The following is a 16,619-nucleotide window of genomic DNA, read 5'->3' as shown; positions in this document are numbered from 1 at the left end:
AGGAACAGGGGTGATATGATACAGACGTTCAAATACTTGAAAGGTATTAATCCGCAAACGAATCTTTTCCGGAGATGGGAAGGCGGTAGAACGAGAGGACATGAAATGAGATTGAAGGGGGGCAGACTCAGGAAAGATGTCAGGAAGTATTTTTTCACGGAGAGGGTGGTGGATGCTTGGAATGCCCTCCCGCGGGAGGTGGTGGCGATGAAAACGGTAACGGAATTCAAACATGCGTGGGATGTGCATAAAGGAATCCTGTGCAGAAGGAATGGATCCTCAGAAGCTTAGCTACAATTGGGTGGCAGAGCAGGTGGGAGGAAGAGGGGTTGGTGGTTGGGAGGCGAGGATAGGGGAGGGCAGACTTATACGGTCTGTGCCAGAGCCGGTGATGGAAGGCGGGACAGGTGGTTGGGAGGCAGGAAAAACTGCTGGGCACACTTATACGGTCTGTGCCCTGAGAAAGACAGGTACAAATCAAGGTAAGGTATACACATGAGTTTATCTTGGGCAGACTGGATGGACCGTGCAGGTCTTTTTCTGCCGTCATCTACTATGTTACTATGATTCATGAGAGGCTTACTTTTGTCAAAGCCCCCTATCAAGCCTCCTGCAGTGTCATGGGATCTCAACGTCGTCCTCACCCAGCTGATGAAACCTCCTTTTGAGCCACTGAATACCTGCCATCTGAAGACCTGGAAGGTCATTTTCTTGGTGGCAGTTACTTCAGCTCGTAGGGTCAGTGAGCTTCAAGCCCTGGTAGCTCATGCTCCGTATACCAAATTTCATCACAACAGAGTAGTGCTCCGCACCCACCCAAAGTTCCTGCCGAAGGTGGTGTCGGAGTTCCATCTTAACCAGTCAATTGTCTTGCCAACATTCTTTCCCATACCGCATACCCGCCCTGCTGAACGTCAATTGCACACATTGGACTGCAAGAGAGCATTGGCCTTCTATTTGGAGCGGACACAGCCCCACAGACAGTCCGCCCAATTATTTGTTTCTTTCGACCCTAACAGGCTAGGGGTCGCTGTCGGGAAACGCACCATCTCCAATTGGCTAGCAGATTGCATTTCCTTCACTTACGCCCAGGCTGGGCTGGCTCTTGAGGGTCATGTCACGGCTCATAGTGTTAGAGCCATGGCAGCGTCAGTGGCCCACTTGAAGTCAGCCACTATTGAAGAGATTTGCAAGGCTGCGACGTGGTCATCTGTCCACACATTCACATCACATTACTGTCTCCAGAAGGATACCCGACGCGACAGTCGGTTCGGGCAGTCGGTGCTGCAGAATCTGTTTGGGGTGTAAATCCAACTCCACCCTCCAGGACCCGAATTTATTCTGGTCAGGCTGCACTCTCAGTTAGTTGTTCTTCGTAGGTCAATTTTCTGTTGTATCCTCGCCATTACGAGGTTCAGTTGACCTGGGTTCTTGTTTTGAATGAGCCTGAGAGCTAGGGATACCCCAGTCGTGAGAACAAGCAGCCTGCTTGTCCTCGGAGAAAGTGAATGATACATACCTGTAGCAGGTGTTCTCCGAGGACAGCAGGCTGATTGTTCTCACCTACCCTCCCTCCTCCCCTTTGGAGTTGCGTTTCATCATTTTTGCTTGTCATTCAACTGGCGGGAACGGTCACGCAAGGGCGGGAAGACGGCCGCGCATGCGCGGTGGGCGTGCCCTGCGTGCGGACCGCCCGCGAAGCTTCTTCCGGTTGGTGGGGGCTGCCGCGGACGTCACCCAGTCGTGAGAACAATCAGCCTGCTGTCCTCGGAGAACACCTGCTACAGGTATGTATCATTCACTTTCTGGGAGTGATTAAAGGACTTAAGGGGGGGGGGGGAATCCCCGGGATTGGATGGGAATACCGCAAAATTTTATAAGATCTATTCTGTGGAATTGGCTCCCCTGCTTTGGAGGGTGGGTAACTCTTGCTTCACGGGTGGGTCATTTCCTCCCAGTATGCATGAGGTGGGAATCTCAGTCATCTTAAAACCGGGGAAGGATCCCACGGTGTGTGGTTTTCTTCAGCCGTCTCCTTTTACAAGCAGAAGAGCCCTAACCTCTTTATTCTTTTCTCATATGAAAGGAGTTTCATCTCCTTTATCATTCGCTTTTCTTTGAACCTTTTCTAATTCCACTATATCTTTTTTGAGATATGGCGACCAGATCTTTTTCTTTGTTGCTGACCCCCAAGGTGGACCCTAGCATCAAGTAACTATGATTCGGATTATTCTTTTCAATGTGCATCACCTTGCATTTTCCATATTAAATTTCATCTGCCATTTGGATGCCCAGTCTTCCAATTTCCTAAGGTCTTCCTGCAATATTTCACAGTCCGCATGTGTTTTAACAACCTTGAATTGTTTTGTATCATCTGCAAATTTAACTACCGGTCAATTTCTCTGCTTAATATTAACGTCAAAAATTTGGCTAAGGTTATGGTTGACAGAATGTGTAGGGTGCCTCCTCAGCTTGTCCATACTGACCAATCAGGATTTGTTCCAAAGCAGCAGGTAGCTGATAATATCAGGCGTACACTAAGTCTTCTCTGGGAGGCAGGGGAACTACGGTATCAAAAGTCCTTATTTACCCAACTGGAACTGTGTCTCTGTTTAATGCTGTGGCTGAGGGGCGATATGATAGAGTTCTATAAAATAATGAGTGGATTGGAACGGGTACATGCGAATCGTTCATTGCCCAAGAATGTGGTAAAGGCAGTTAGCTTAGCAGGGTTTAAAACAAGGTTTGGACAGCTTCCTAAAGGAAAGTCCCTAGACTATTATTAAATTGACGGGGAAAATTTCTGGGATCAGCAGCATGAAATGTATTGACAGTTTTCAGGATCTTGCCAGGTATTTGTGACCTGGATTGGCCACTGTTGGAAACAGAATGCTGGGCTTGATGGACCTTTGGTCTGTCCCAGTGTGGCAACACTTATGTACTTAGGATAAAGAAAACAAACCAAACAGTAACACACAAGTTTCAGCAGAGGTACACACAAAGCCAAATCTAATCACACACTCCTGACATTTAAAAAAAATATCTTTTTATTACAGTAAATTGTACAGGGATCTAGAGATACATTTGGCTGTCAAGTCACACAACAGGCACCAAAATGCCTTCTTTGCCCAGTGTTTCCATTTCTGTCCCACTTCTTGTCCTCATGATAAATGTGGTGGTAGCTGCAGCTCCTGCTGTAATACTCATGGCAGATCTTCAGGACATTAGCACCAGGCCTGTAGCCAGACTGCTTTCAGAGTTCTGCTATCTGAGACCTAGGCCTGGTAAGTGCCCACAGAAGTTCACAGCTTACTGTACAAATGTTTGCATTCCAGTACTCACCCTCATATACTGCATTACAGGTGTGTTGCATGGCATCAAACACCCAAAAGGGACAAAATAGGTGAGTGGTGACGCATAAGGACTAAAGGTGAAAAAGCACACACCAGCAATGCAAAAAAGCTCTCCTCTCTGTCTGGCCCAAGAATATAGAAGAGACTTGAGCATGGAAAGATTATCACATTTTTCCAACCTCTTTATTTTACTGCTAAGAGTGGAGTATAAAACTGCAAAAATCATACCCACACCCACTGGTTTTAGTGTAGCTTCTGAGAGCACCATGCAGCTACTCAGCATGTGACCTGCAAAAATGCACACAGGGTAAAGTTTAAAAGATGACAGGCCCAGGAGTCTAAGCTGACCATAACAAAAAGCTACCTAGCTTTGTGACCTGCAGTAAAACTCACTTTATTAACACGCAAAGAGGAGAGCTTTCCTTCTGTTAGTGTGGACATAAATACATCACCACAGCATGTTACCACCAAGCACTAACCCCCTAATGCTATATAACCCTAGTACCTAAGTATAAGCACCATTTGTGCACTAAGGGGCCCTTTTACTAAGCCACGTAAGCATCTACGTGTGCCAAAATGGAGTTACCGTGTGGCTCTTATGGTAAATTAATCTTTGGCACGCGTCCAATACAGATGTCAGAAAAAGAATTCTTCAGATGTGCATATCGGACACACACCAAGTGGCATTTGGTGCGTGTAGCTCATTACGGCCTGGTTACCGTGCGAGTCTTTACTGCTAAGTCGATGGCTGGCGGTAAGGTCAGAGACTTAGGGGGAGACATATGCACAGATGGGTCCCACACTTATGCCCGTAACTGACAGAATCCTACCTTTATGAGCTCACATTTAGGCCTACCTTTTATAGAGTGTAAGTATTAGCGCCTAAACATTGATGCAGAAATGTGGACTTGTGCTCGATTTGATAATGGAATCTTGGTACCAAGATACTGTTATAGAAGTTGTGCTCAGCATCCTGCATTTTGGTGCATAAATTGAGTGACCTTTACAGAATCGTCTCTAAAAAGGCAACTTTTCTTCAGCTCCTGCATTCCCTGGAAACATGGTAAACTGCCTGCCTGGAGAGGAAGCACACACGATGGGGAAGAACAAAACAGAATGTAAGGACAGGCCCATCATGCCGAAGGGGAATAATCTAAGGGAATGAGCAAGAGGAACCTACATGCGGAGGGGTATGGGAGATGAAGAAAAACAGGAGGAGGGAGGGAGCAATAGGGGGGGTCTCATTAATGCACCCTGCCGCCTCTTACAGTTCTGTATCATGTAAGAAATTCTGAACTTTCTTATTCAACTTAGGGCTGGTAATGAAATTGCATGCTCCACTCTGATTGACAGCCAATTTGTCCTGTCAAACAGTACACACAAAGCCACCCTCACTTATGTAGCTCTTAACCCCGCAGTGCTCTCCTACATGTTTTTCAAGTTGCTGTAGCTCCCACCTTCTATAGCAGCTTGTTCCACTTGATGGTGCTGAAAAAGGGGTGAGCTTTGATCTTGCTGATCCCATCTACTCCAGAGCCCAAACGATGGTCAGGATCATATTGCAGCAGCTGAACAGAGAAACAGAACCTGATCAGGACACAGAAAGGGACAACCTCCAGTCCTCTAGCCTCGGGTAGGAAGGGAAGGAAAGAGAAAGGGATTTAAATTTAGCTCATGCCTTTTTCAGGTGTAGCTCAAGGTGAGTTACATCCAGGTGCTCCTTTCTACTACTACTACTACTTAACATTTCTAGAGCGCTACTAGGGTTACGCAGCGCTGTACAGATTAACATAAATTGACATAAGGGACAGTCCCTGCTCCAAGGAGCTTACAATCTAAAGGGCGAAATGTCAAGTAGGGGCAGTCTAGGTTTCCTGATGGTTAGGTGCCGAAGGCGACATTGAAGAGGTGGGCTTTGAGCAAGGCTTTGAAGGCTTTCTCCATGGCTAAGGCCTTTCTCTTAGGGTGGTCTTAAGCTCTTAAAAGGGCCCCACTTTTTATGAGAGCTGGGCAACAGGAGGATACTCATCTCAAAGATGTGCTAGGAACATGGCAGTCCTTGCTGAACACAAAGGTTTTCTCCCTCCTCTGTTTTCATATGGCACATGGACAGCATGATGTTCCCAAAATTCTCTCAGACAGAGCAGGTACATGTGCTCTGGTTGTAGCCCTGTTGTTTCCTGCCCCTCACCTCAGACAGGAGCGATGAGGCAGCACTGCTGAGTGAGTCTGGAAGCAGAAGTCCTGTGTGTGGATGAATTCCCGACCTGTGATTCTGGGATAAGGACTGCAACAGACATTCAAAAACAAGGTAATCAGAAAAGACTGTAGAAAAGCTTCACTCCCTCTCAAGCTGAGACATCCTCCCATCACGGTACAAGGAAACCTATTCCTCTTCCTCAAGGCTTAGACAATAGCACATCAGTGTGTGGTATGTATGAATAGAATTATGATTTACCATTCCCGTCAGTAACTCATAAAGCAGTGCTCCAAGGCTCCACCAATCACAAGCTTGTGTTACTGTAGAGACCCCAAGTATTTCTGCCAAGAAGGAAGATGAGATAAGATTAATGCTGCTACACACCCTGCAAATTTGGAATAAAAACACCCAAAGAGAGATGATCTTCAGTGTTCAAACCTCCTCATATAGAGCAGAAAGCAAGAGACAAGTGTGGGGACTCTAAACTTACTCAGGGGTCCTTTTACTAAAGCTTAGTGTATAAATGCCAAGAAGCCCACAGCTATAAAACAGGCTTCTAGCATTTGGCATGCACACGCTAAGCTTTGGTAGAAGGGGCTCTTACTTTAATTAGGATTTAGGCAATAAACAGTTTCAACAGAAAAATATTGAACTAAATACATATTATTGCATAGTATGCTACTTACAATGTCAACACAATACACATTAGAACATCTTAATAGACACCATTGGGTGTAGATATAAGACAGAAGATAAGAGTAACGAGCATTAAAGAGAAAATAAGGGTGACTAACAAAGAAAGTTGCATGTGAAGTTAAATGGATTTCAGCCAGACATCATAATGAAAATGCCCCCCCACGTAACTTTATACGTCTATATGCTTTAAAAATGCGCACTTAAGTCTCCCAAGATGATGAGTGTTTGAGGACAGTATTCCTCCATTTTCCCAAGTTTATTATCTCCCACCAAATCTGTGGAGGATCAGCATAATTTGGATCAAGATAGCTGACACAGCAAGAGGTGGGCTATTTTAGAGGCTTCGGACACTGAGCTTCAACTTTACTTGCTACTGTTGTTCTTCCACCATATAAATAATTGGTTGATGAAAATGTTTTTCAAAAAGATTAGAATTCAGATCTTTCCAGATGTATCAAGAGATATCGACGTCACCCGTTTTTATTGCTTAAGCGTTATCCTTGTAAATGTGTAGTTAGATACCAATCTGTTAAGTATGTATTTTTTGAACCTTATCACAGTTTTTCTCGCAGGGAAACGGGTCAAAGGGGTTACATTTTACCAAAATGATTATGCTCTAGTTATTTTTCCTTTATACACATTTATCCTGTAAAAGTGTTCTACTTTATGTATTCTTGGATCCAGTAATGTGGACTCGAGTATAACTTCCGTACTTGATTACCTGAAAAGTTTGTATTTCTTTTTTTGATTATTAGGATAGCTACACTTTTCTGTACAAGTTATTTACTTGGTTGTTACATTTTTAAACGGTGATTTAACAACAAAATGAAGCAAGCCAGAAGATATACCTTGCCCATACCAAATTTTCTAATCTAAAAGCAGACAGAAATCAGTGGGATGGAAGAACTAGGAAGAATTGCATTCGTACCTGGGGCAGCATAGAGATTCTCCAAAGCCTGACTGCAGTACTGAGGTTCCACTTCTGTCCACTGGCCAAAGTAGGTGAGACGAATGTGTCCTGGAAAAACAGGATGCAGCACAGGTAGAGCGTTTTAGAGAGGGACACATCAAAGATAGCTTTTCTAAAAGATTTCTTAGAAGAGAACTGCAAGGGAGACAGCAAAGATCCCCTACCACCAATCTCCAGCGGCAATGTGAGGCAAAATAGCTTACAGGCTCTCCTTTGCTAATGCTACTTCCAACTCTCCCAGGCCATTATTCATGCTTTAAACAAAAAAAAGAAAGAAGACCCCTTACCTCTGAAGGGGAGGGCCACCAACATCAACATTCCTGCCCAGAGCTGGCCCTTCTTCAATAGTCTCTTTCTAACCCCTCATTCCAGTCCGTTGTCATCACTCTCGCCTCCTCACCACTCCCCAACAGTCTCTATCCCTCTAGCTGCCAGTTTATCAATCTCTCTCTCTTGTACCCAACACCCCTTTCTCTATCAGTCTGTTCTGGCCAGCCCCTCCCTACCATCTTTCTCCCTGGTCTCTCTCCCCCATACTTCTCCCCTCACTTCCAGTCTCTCTCCCGCACTAATACCCAGCCCCAGAAGGCTCTCTCTTCCAAATACTCATTAGTATTCCCCTATTTCCAACCTACCAGCCTCTCTTACATATAGCTCCCCCCATTCAAGCAGAGTCTGTCTTCCAACCTTCATCCTACCAGTCACTCCTTCTCCAGAAGGCTGTATCTCCTAATCTCTCTCCCTTGACCTTACTGATGCAGCCCCCACTAATTTTTCAGCTGGAACAGTACTACTGCTGCCTCTTTATATCTCCAGAGTCTTTTTTTCACACAGCTTTGTTCTTCCTGCCAAATTCTTTTATCTCCAATGTTTCTTCCTACACAGCTATCCCTGCTTTTGCTCTCTACCACCCCTAGTGTCTTAACTCGCATGGTCCTGTTGCTGCCTTTTGCCCTGATGTTCTGGCCTGTACAACACTAATATTTCAGCCCACACAGGCCTACTACTGCCAAGAAGTGCAGAGTGGTGCACGTGGGGTGCAGAAATACAATACAGATGTACCAGCTAGGAGGGGAGAGAGATTAGTAAGCTCAGCTCAGGAGAGGGACCTTGGGGTGATGGTGTCTGAAGATCTCAAGGTGACAAAACAGTGCAACAAGGCGGTGGCTGCAGCCAGAAGGATGCTAAGCTGCATAGAGAGGGGTATAACCAGCAGAAGAAAGGAGGTGTTGATGTCCCTTTACAAGGCGTTGGCGAGGCTCCACTTCGAATATTATGCTCAACTTTGGAGGCCTTACCTTGCTAAGGATGTACCAAGACATACGTGGAGAGACTTACTGACCTAAACATGTATACCCTGCAGGAAAGGAAAAACGGGTGATATGATATAAACATTCAAATATTTGAAAGATATTAATCTGCAAACACGCTTTTTCCAGAGACGGGAAGGTGGAAGAACCAGAAGGCATGAATTAAATTGGATGGACCATACAGGTTTTTAACTGCCATTGTCTACTATGTTACTACAGGAGAAGTTATGATATTTTTCCTTCTCAAGTTCTAGAACTTCCTTCTCGCTGAAAAGATTACTTCTTGTGCATTATTTATGTCTATCATACTCCCCTTCTCTAGGGTGTACATATTTAGGTCCTGCACCATTTTGGTAGTCCTCCTTTGGGCCACCTGTAGTCTTACTATATCCTCAAGAATTGGAAAAAATGTGAGGTCCCACCAATGACTTCTACAAAGACATTATTTGTTTTTTTCAATTGTATGCATCTGAGCATTCCTCAGATTCTCCTCGTCCTGAAGATGCTAAGCTTGAGATAGCCATATATGGCCGCTACCAGAATCATCCCCTATTTTGGGCATATCACTACTACTACTACTTAACATTTCTAGAGCGCTACTAGGGTTACGCAGCGCTGCACAAATTAATAACTAAGGACGGTCCCTGCTCAGAAGAGCTTACAATCAAAGTGTATGGAGGACAGACTTAAAGATCTCAACATGTATACTTTGGAAGAAATATGGGAGAGAGGAGATATGATAGAGATATTTAAATATCAGTGATGTACGTGCACAGGAGGCGAGTCTCTTTCAATTAAAAGAAAACTCTGGAATGAGGGGGCATAAGATGAGGGTGAAAGGGGACAGATTCAGGAGTTACCTAAGGAAATACTTCACAGAAAGGTTGATGGATGTATGGAACAGATGTCCAGTGGAGGTGGAGACAGACTGTATCTGTATTCAAGAATGCATGGGGCCAGCACACAGGGAAAGAAAAGGATGGCAAGCAGACTAGATAGGCAATTTTGGTCTTTATCTGCTGACATTTTCTATGTTTACATCATGTGAAGCTCTCTTGGGTTGCTATAGTTTCTTGGCTTGATATACCACTAAGGTTGCAAACAAATCATAGTGGTTTACAAATAAACCAGCTAAATACAAAAGCATATTTATTGCTGTGGTATGTTTAATTGTTTTTATGTATGTTTTTGTTATGCTCCACCCTGGATAAGGGCAGATTTGAAATAGTAAATAAATAAATTCTAACACAGGACAAAGTCCATTTGAAACCAATAGGACTAATAGGGTTCGAAAAGGCTTATACAATTTTTCAAGCCTAATGTATTGAGGCAAAGAATTCCATAGTGCTGAAGCCAGAAAACAGAAGGCACTATTTCTTGTGGACTTCATTTCACATGAGACTAGTAAAAAAGGCCCGTTTCTAAGAGCAATGAAACGGGCGCTAGTAAGGTATTTGTTTTCTGCAATGAATGTTTTGAAAGGGATTTTTAGGATAATTGTGTTGTGTTGGTAATCAATAATTGACATTTTTGTATTATGTGCAATATTATTTTTTAATTTTGTTTTTTTTTGTAGTGTTGGTTGTTTTGTTATTGTATTTGTAGGATGTAGTAAAAGGAAGTTACAAAGCAGTTTGTGGAACAGTTTTATTCATATCCTATTTGTTGTTGTTTACATTTGTAATATTTCTTGTACGTTTGGTGGCACAGTTGCTGTTTGCTGTGTGTCCAGTGTTTTGCTAGAAATGAAACGGGCAGTGTTATAATTGTCATGTATTGCCTTTTTTTTTTTTGGACTCTGTTAGGAGACATTACGTTTGGTAGTTACATGAAGTGTTTTGTGTGTGTGTGTGTGTGTGAGAGTGATGCATGGGAAGGAGTATGTGTGAGAGAGAGAGATGATGTTTGGTTAGGGGGGGTGTGTGGTGATGTGTGAGGCGGCATCACTGTGTGTGTGACACAGAGTGTGGTTTGTGTGTGTGTGAAAGTGATAGAGGGTTGTGTTGACTGGGAGGTTGGGTGTGAGTTTCTGTGTTTGTGTGATTTTGTGTTTGTGTCTCAGAATGTTGTGGGGGGAGGATAGGGGGCGGGGTGGTGAACTGTGAGTGGGTAATGAGAGAGTGAGTGTCCATCTCTCCATGTTGTGCATCAGTTGTGAGTGTTTTTTTGTTTGGGGAGGTGGTGGTGGTTGTGAGTATGAGAGACAAAGATGTGTCTGAAACATAGATTGTGTGTGTGTGGGGAAGTGAAAGAGGGTGGGGCAAAGTTGGAGTGTGGGGGCGAGTATCGTGTAACAATGTTGGGGTGGGGGGACGTCTGGTGAACTTGGAGGGGTTGGCTGTTGTGTATTACTGTTTTTGTCTTAGAGTTGCAGGTGTCTTGTTATTTTGGTGGGCCTGGGGGTGGGGGGAATATGTTGGGGAGGGGGCGTGTTTTGCTATCTGTAACTCTGCTTCACTGTGTGTGTGACACAGAGAGTGTGTCTGTGTGTGTGTCACAGAGAGTGTTTGTGTGTGTGTGAAAGTGAGAGCGGGTGGGGTGGACTAGGAGGTTGGTTGCTAGTGTCTGTGTTTTTGTGGTATTGTGTATATGTCTCACAATGGCTGGTAGGGGAGGGTGGGTTGTGGAAGTTGATCTGAGAGGGTGTGGCAGGGGGCTTGGAGGGGGGTCAGCGTTTGTTTGTTTTTTTTGTTTTTGGGGGGGGGGTTGGTTGTGTTGTTGCTGGCTTGTATTAGTGTGGTGTTGTAGTCTGGGGTTTTTTTTTGTTTTAAATGTTGGTTTTGGGAGGGGGGGTGGTTGGGGGATGTCCCGTGCTGGCAAAGTGGGATGAAGTGGTGTGTGGCTTTGAGGGTGGTTATTGTTGCAGGGATGCCTTTACTTTGGGAAGAGACACATCCTTCCTTTCCTGTACTTTCTCAAGCTATTCCTGCCAATAAGAAAGCTCCTGACTGTATTTGTAAAGTCTCCCTCCCTACAACTTGTGAGATGAAGATGTGGAACATTACCTCTCCTCAAAAATTATAACAGCAACAAGAGGAATGAACGTACCTTTGGTGTCTAGTAGAATATTTCTAGGGTTTAGATCATAGCAAGTCACTCCCTGTTGATGAAGTCCCTCTAATGCAAGAACAATTTCTGCTGCCCACTGCTTGATCTGCTGCTCTGGGAGGCCCCAAGCTCCTTGTGCCATCTCATGATTGACTGAAGTCACTAAGCAACAGCAATCCATTTCAGCATGCCGATCAGTAGAGTGCATACTCTGGTCTAACACAGAGCCCACTTTGCTCCTAGAGAGAATGGCCTTGGCTTTGCATGGATGATGACTATAATAGCCAAGGCTCTGCACAGCTGGAACTGGAATATCTCCATCTTGGCACTGTGTGGTCTTCTCTATACCACCTCCCTTGGCTGCCAACACAGTCCTTGATGAAGGTACAGGGTAGTGAGATCTCATATTCCCAAAGCCTGTCCATCTAGTCCAAGGAACAGGCGCTGTAGTCTCCCTAGTTGGCAAAGCAGCTGAGGACAGACTGTGAGCTAGTAAGGATGTGTAGTTACCTGAAGCTTTGGCACTGGTTTTCTCTGTCCCCAACAGAGTTAGGCCTAATGCATACGGCACCTCCCTTTTTCCCACCTTCACAGTGATATTCTTCAGGCCTTCTCCCCATGCAGGCATTGCGATTGGGCCAGAGGGTATTCCATTCTGGTCTCTTCCTTTCAATAAGAATCCTCTTATTAAACTTTGATCGGGCAGATTTTGGTGCATAGAAACCTCTCTTAAGTTACTGGAACTCTTGCCATCAGTCTGAAAGTTGGCCGACTCCCAATCCTTGCTGTCATTGTCTTGGGCACATTTTCTTTGGTTCATCAGAGCAGAACTGTCAGAAAAGGAAGCAACATGTGTTACATTGAACTCTGTATCCTGAGCCTGATTGCTATGTATCATACCACCCATGAGCGTAGTATAAAATCTACAGTGTACTCCACATCCATGTACGTCACAGCTAACGGTGGAGAAGTCAGGAGATGATTTCCAAGACAACTGACTTGAATTATTTCTACAGTTTCCTAACTGGGTATGCTTCTCAGAGGGTTGGCTGTAGCAGGGGTCACTCAGCTCACAGTGTAGGCTCATAGGGGCTGTGATACATTTGTCCTTCAACTGGATAGTCTTCCATAAAGGGTTACGGCATTCTGGATGCTCCTTCGTCCCGTCTATGTTTGTAGGAATCTGCTTCTGAAGCTGGGACCAGAGTTTGCCACCTGAAGACAAAAATAAACGGTTAACACTCCATACAAACAAAACCCAGGATATGAAGGAAGAGAAAATAGAATGAAAAAAAAAAAAAATAAGGACCTGAGATTTTAATTTGAAAACAAAAATTGCATAACATGTCAGGAAATCCAGTTATTGCTGGTATGATAACCATAACTCAAGTGACCTCTGCACTGCAGCCTTATCTCCAATAAAACATTCTATAATAATGTGACATAAAATATAATAAAAATAAGTTATAGGATTTTAGAATCTACAGAAGGAGGGAGAGAAGTACCAGAGGAGGAGGAGCAGGAGGAGAAGGGGCGGGGACAGAACACCAAGGAGGAAGGGAAGTGCCAAACAAGGTAGAGGGAGTAGAACACTGAAGGAGGAGGAGGAAGACCATTGGGGGGAGAGGGATTAGGGGAGAGAAGCACTAGAGAAGCTGAGGGGCACCTGAGATTTCCAGACTGCTTTGATATGGATTTTTTAAGACTAGAAAGCTAAGGTCCCACATTTCTCAGGATTCTCCACCTAGGGTAGTGGCAGCACAATAGCAGAAGGACAGTACTTTAAAGCTGGTGTCAGTCTCAACAGCATAAGTACATAAGTAATGCCATACTGGGAAAAGACCAAGGGTCCATCGAGCCCAGCATCCTGTCCACGACAGCGGCCAATCCAGGCCAAGGGCACCTGGCAAGCTTCCCAAACGTACAAACATTCTAAACATGTTATTCCTGGAATTTTGGATTTTTCCAAGTCCGTTTAGTAGCGGTTTATGGACTTGTCCTTTAGGAAACCGTCCAACCCCTTTTTAAACTCTGCTAAGCTAACCGCCTTCACCACTTTCTCCGGCAACGAATTCCAGAGTTTAATTACACGTTGGGTGAAGAAAAATTTTCTCCGATTTGTTTTAAATTTAGTACACTGTAGTTTCATCGCATGCCCCCTAGTCCTAGTATTTTTGGAAAGCGTAAACAGAAGCTTCACATCCACCTGTTCCACTCCACTCATTATTTTATATACCTCTATCATGTCTCCCCTCAGCCGTCTCTTCTCCAAGCTGTATAGCCCTAGCCTCCTTAGTCTTTCTTCATAGGGAAGTCGTCCCATCCCCGCTATCATTTTAGTCGCCCTTCGCTGCACCTTTTCCAATTCTACTATATCCTTCTTGAGATACGGCGACCAGAATTGAACACAATACTCAAGGTGCGGTCGCACCATGGAGCGATACAACGGCATTATAACATCCTCACACCTGTTTTCCATACCTTTCCTAATAATACCCAACATTCTATTCGCTTTCTTAGCCGCAGCAGCACACTGAGCAGAAGGTTTCAGTGTGTTATCGACGACGACACCCAGATCCCTTTCTTGGTCCGTAACTCCTAACGTGGAACCTTGCATGACGTAGCTATAATTCGGGTTCTTTTTTCCCACATGCATCACCTTGCACTTGCTCACATTAAACATCATCTGCCATTTAGCCGCCCAGTCTCCCAGTCTTGTAAGGTACTCTTGTAATTTTTCACAATCCTGTCGTGATTTAACGACTTTGAATAACTTTGTGTCATCAGCAAATTTAATTACCTCGCTTGTTACTCCCATCTCTAAATCATTTATAAATATATTAAAAAGCAGCGGTCCTAGCACGGACCCTTGAGGAACCCCACTAACTACCCTTCTCCATTGTGAATACTGCCCATTTAACCCCACTCTCTGTTTCCTATCCTTCAACCAGTTTTTAATCCACAATAGGACATTTCCTCCTATCCCATGACCCTCCAATTTCCTCTGTAGCAGTGAGTCTTTGAGCATCACCGCCCATGAGCTTAAGGCCTACTGTATAGTGCACATGACAGGCTCAGCTTGAGTGGAGATAGGATGGCAGCAACAGGAAGGGAAGGGCAGAGACTGGATACCTGGAGGGGAGGAAAAGGTGAGATGGTGGACAGGATAGGGAAGGGAAAGGAAGATGTTGGACACCTGTGAGGGTAGGAAGGAGAGATGCTAAAGGAGAGGGGGGTGTATGACTGAAGGTTTGCTTTGAGCAGTGGTTCCCAAACTTGTCATGGTAGACTCCTCAGCCAGTCAGGTTTTCAGGACATCCACAATGAATATTCATGAGAAAGATTTGCATGCATTGCCTCCATTGCAGGTGTTACAATAAGCTCTTTTAAGCAGATATTTTATTTATTTATTTAACACATTTATATCCCACATTTTCCCACTTAGATGCAGGCTCAATGTGGCTTATACAATACCTGAGAGGCAGGTTCCGGTTCGATAAAATACAAATACACAATATATTAAACAACTTGAGAACAGTTACAAAGAAATAAAGAGGGGGAGGTGATAGAAGTCCAATACGGACCATAGTTTTTCTGTGTCGCGGGAAGTAGAAAGTTAATTTGGGTCAGGGGGAGGATAGGCCTTCTTAAACAGGTTGGTTTTCAGTAATTTCCTGAAGTTGAGATGGTTATGAATAGATCTCAAGGTTTTGGGCAGAGAGTTCCATAGGTGTGTACTTATGTAGCAAAAGCTGGATGCATAAGTTGATTTGTATCTAAGACAATTGCAGTCTGGATAATGTAAATTTAAGTAAGTACGGGATAGGCTGGTACTGTTTCTGGGTGGTAGATTTATAAGGTTTAACATATAACCAGGAACCTCGCCGTAAATAATCCTGTGTACCAGAGTGCAAACTTTGAAGGCAATACGTTCCTTGATGGGAAGCCAGTGCAGTTTTTCTCGAAGGGGTTTTGCACTTTCAAATTTTGATTTTCCGAATATTAGTCTAGCTGCTGTATTCTGTGCGGTCTGAAGTTTCTTTTTTTTTTTTTTATAATTATTTATTTAGTTAGTTGTTCCTTACAACCTGCATAAATTCCGTTGCAGTAATCTAAATGGCATAATACCATTGATTGTATTAAGTTGAGAAATACAACACATGGAAAAAAAGGTTTTATACGTTTAAGTTTCCACATGGAATGGAACATTTTCTTTGTAGTTGAGTTTACTTGGCTTTCAAGTGTCAGATTACGGTCAATTATGATGCCATGTAGTTTTAGGCTATCCGAGATAGGGAGGGAGTGGTTTGGGATGTTCAATGTTGTAGGATTATACTTATTGTGTTGAGATGAAAGGATAAGACAATGAGTCTTTTCAGTATTTAGTTTCCGTTAGAATGAGTTTGCCCAAGCGTCCATTGTGTTTAGACCGATCTTGATTGTATTGGTAATTTCTGTCAGATCATTTCTAATTTCTAATTGATATCTGTATTCTATGTAACAGATTTTAAAACTGCTTATTGGCTATTTGTATTTGATAGTTGATAATCTGAGAACTGGAATTAACAAGTGCTTTAAATTCGGTAGTAGTTTCTCTTGTGTTTTTTTTTCTTCTGCTTCCATAGTGTGTGGAGCCCCTCCTCTCCCCTCCCCCATCTGCTTTTGTTGTAAGGCATTTGCATAGCACAGGTGGAGCTTCTCTCCACATGGTTTTTGTCTCTGCACAGAAGCTGGACGGATTTGGAAGCTCTCAGATAAGACTATTTTCTGATTACCCCTACCTTACAGTTGTGGCTCTGGGCATTTCAATGCTATTCTAGAGATAGGTTACAGCAAACACATTCCATAGGTCTTAAGCTTAAACCCACCCACCCGACACTTCCTATATAGCTTTCCCAAATATAGTACACCCTAATTACAACCCCATCATAGTACACTTGTTGAAATGGGTATGAACAGGTGTACTATGATGGGGTTGTAATTAGGGTGGGGTTAATTTATGATACGTACTATATTTGGGAAAGCTATATAGGATTTGTTGA

The 16,619-nt window shown here is 43.8% G+C and overlaps 1 protein-coding gene across 6 annotated transcripts in view; it reads right to left on the bottom strand.

Moving 5' to 3' along the window:
* Positions 1-16,619, bottom strand: part of RPS6KL1 (ribosomal protein S6 kinase like 1) — a 141,859-nt gene that overhangs the window by 48,531 nt on the left and 76,709 nt on the right. For 3 of the 6 annotated variants that reach the window (XM_030215342.1, XM_030215344.1, XM_030215343.1), the window contains exons 7-11: positions 11,578-12,792; positions 7,178-7,267; positions 5,812-5,894; positions 5,545-5,640; positions 3,025-4,921 (exon numbers count right to left, since the gene is read on the bottom strand). In XM_030215342.1, coding sequence (XP_030071202.1) covers positions 4,814-4,921; positions 5,545-5,640; positions 5,812-5,894; positions 7,178-7,267; positions 11,578-12,792 — 1,592 coding nt within the window. In that variant the 3' untranslated portion in view covers positions 3,025-4,813. Of the gene's footprint in view, positions 1-3,024; positions 4,922-5,544; positions 5,641-5,811; positions 5,895-7,177; positions 7,268-11,577; positions 12,793-16,619 lie in introns of those variants that run through there. The other 3 variants (XM_030215345.1, XM_030215346.1, XM_030215347.1) reach the window with 3 other exon arrangements.

The sequence above is a fragment of the Microcaecilia unicolor genome, chromosome 9, assembly GCF_901765095.1.
Source record: "Microcaecilia unicolor chromosome 9, aMicUni1.1, whole genome shotgun sequence".
Lineage (NCBI taxonomy): Eukaryota > Metazoa > Chordata > Amphibia > Gymnophiona > Siphonopidae > Microcaecilia > Microcaecilia unicolor.
Note: the sequence above shows the minus strand (reverse complement) of the source record. Positions and strands in the feature narration are given on the sequence as shown.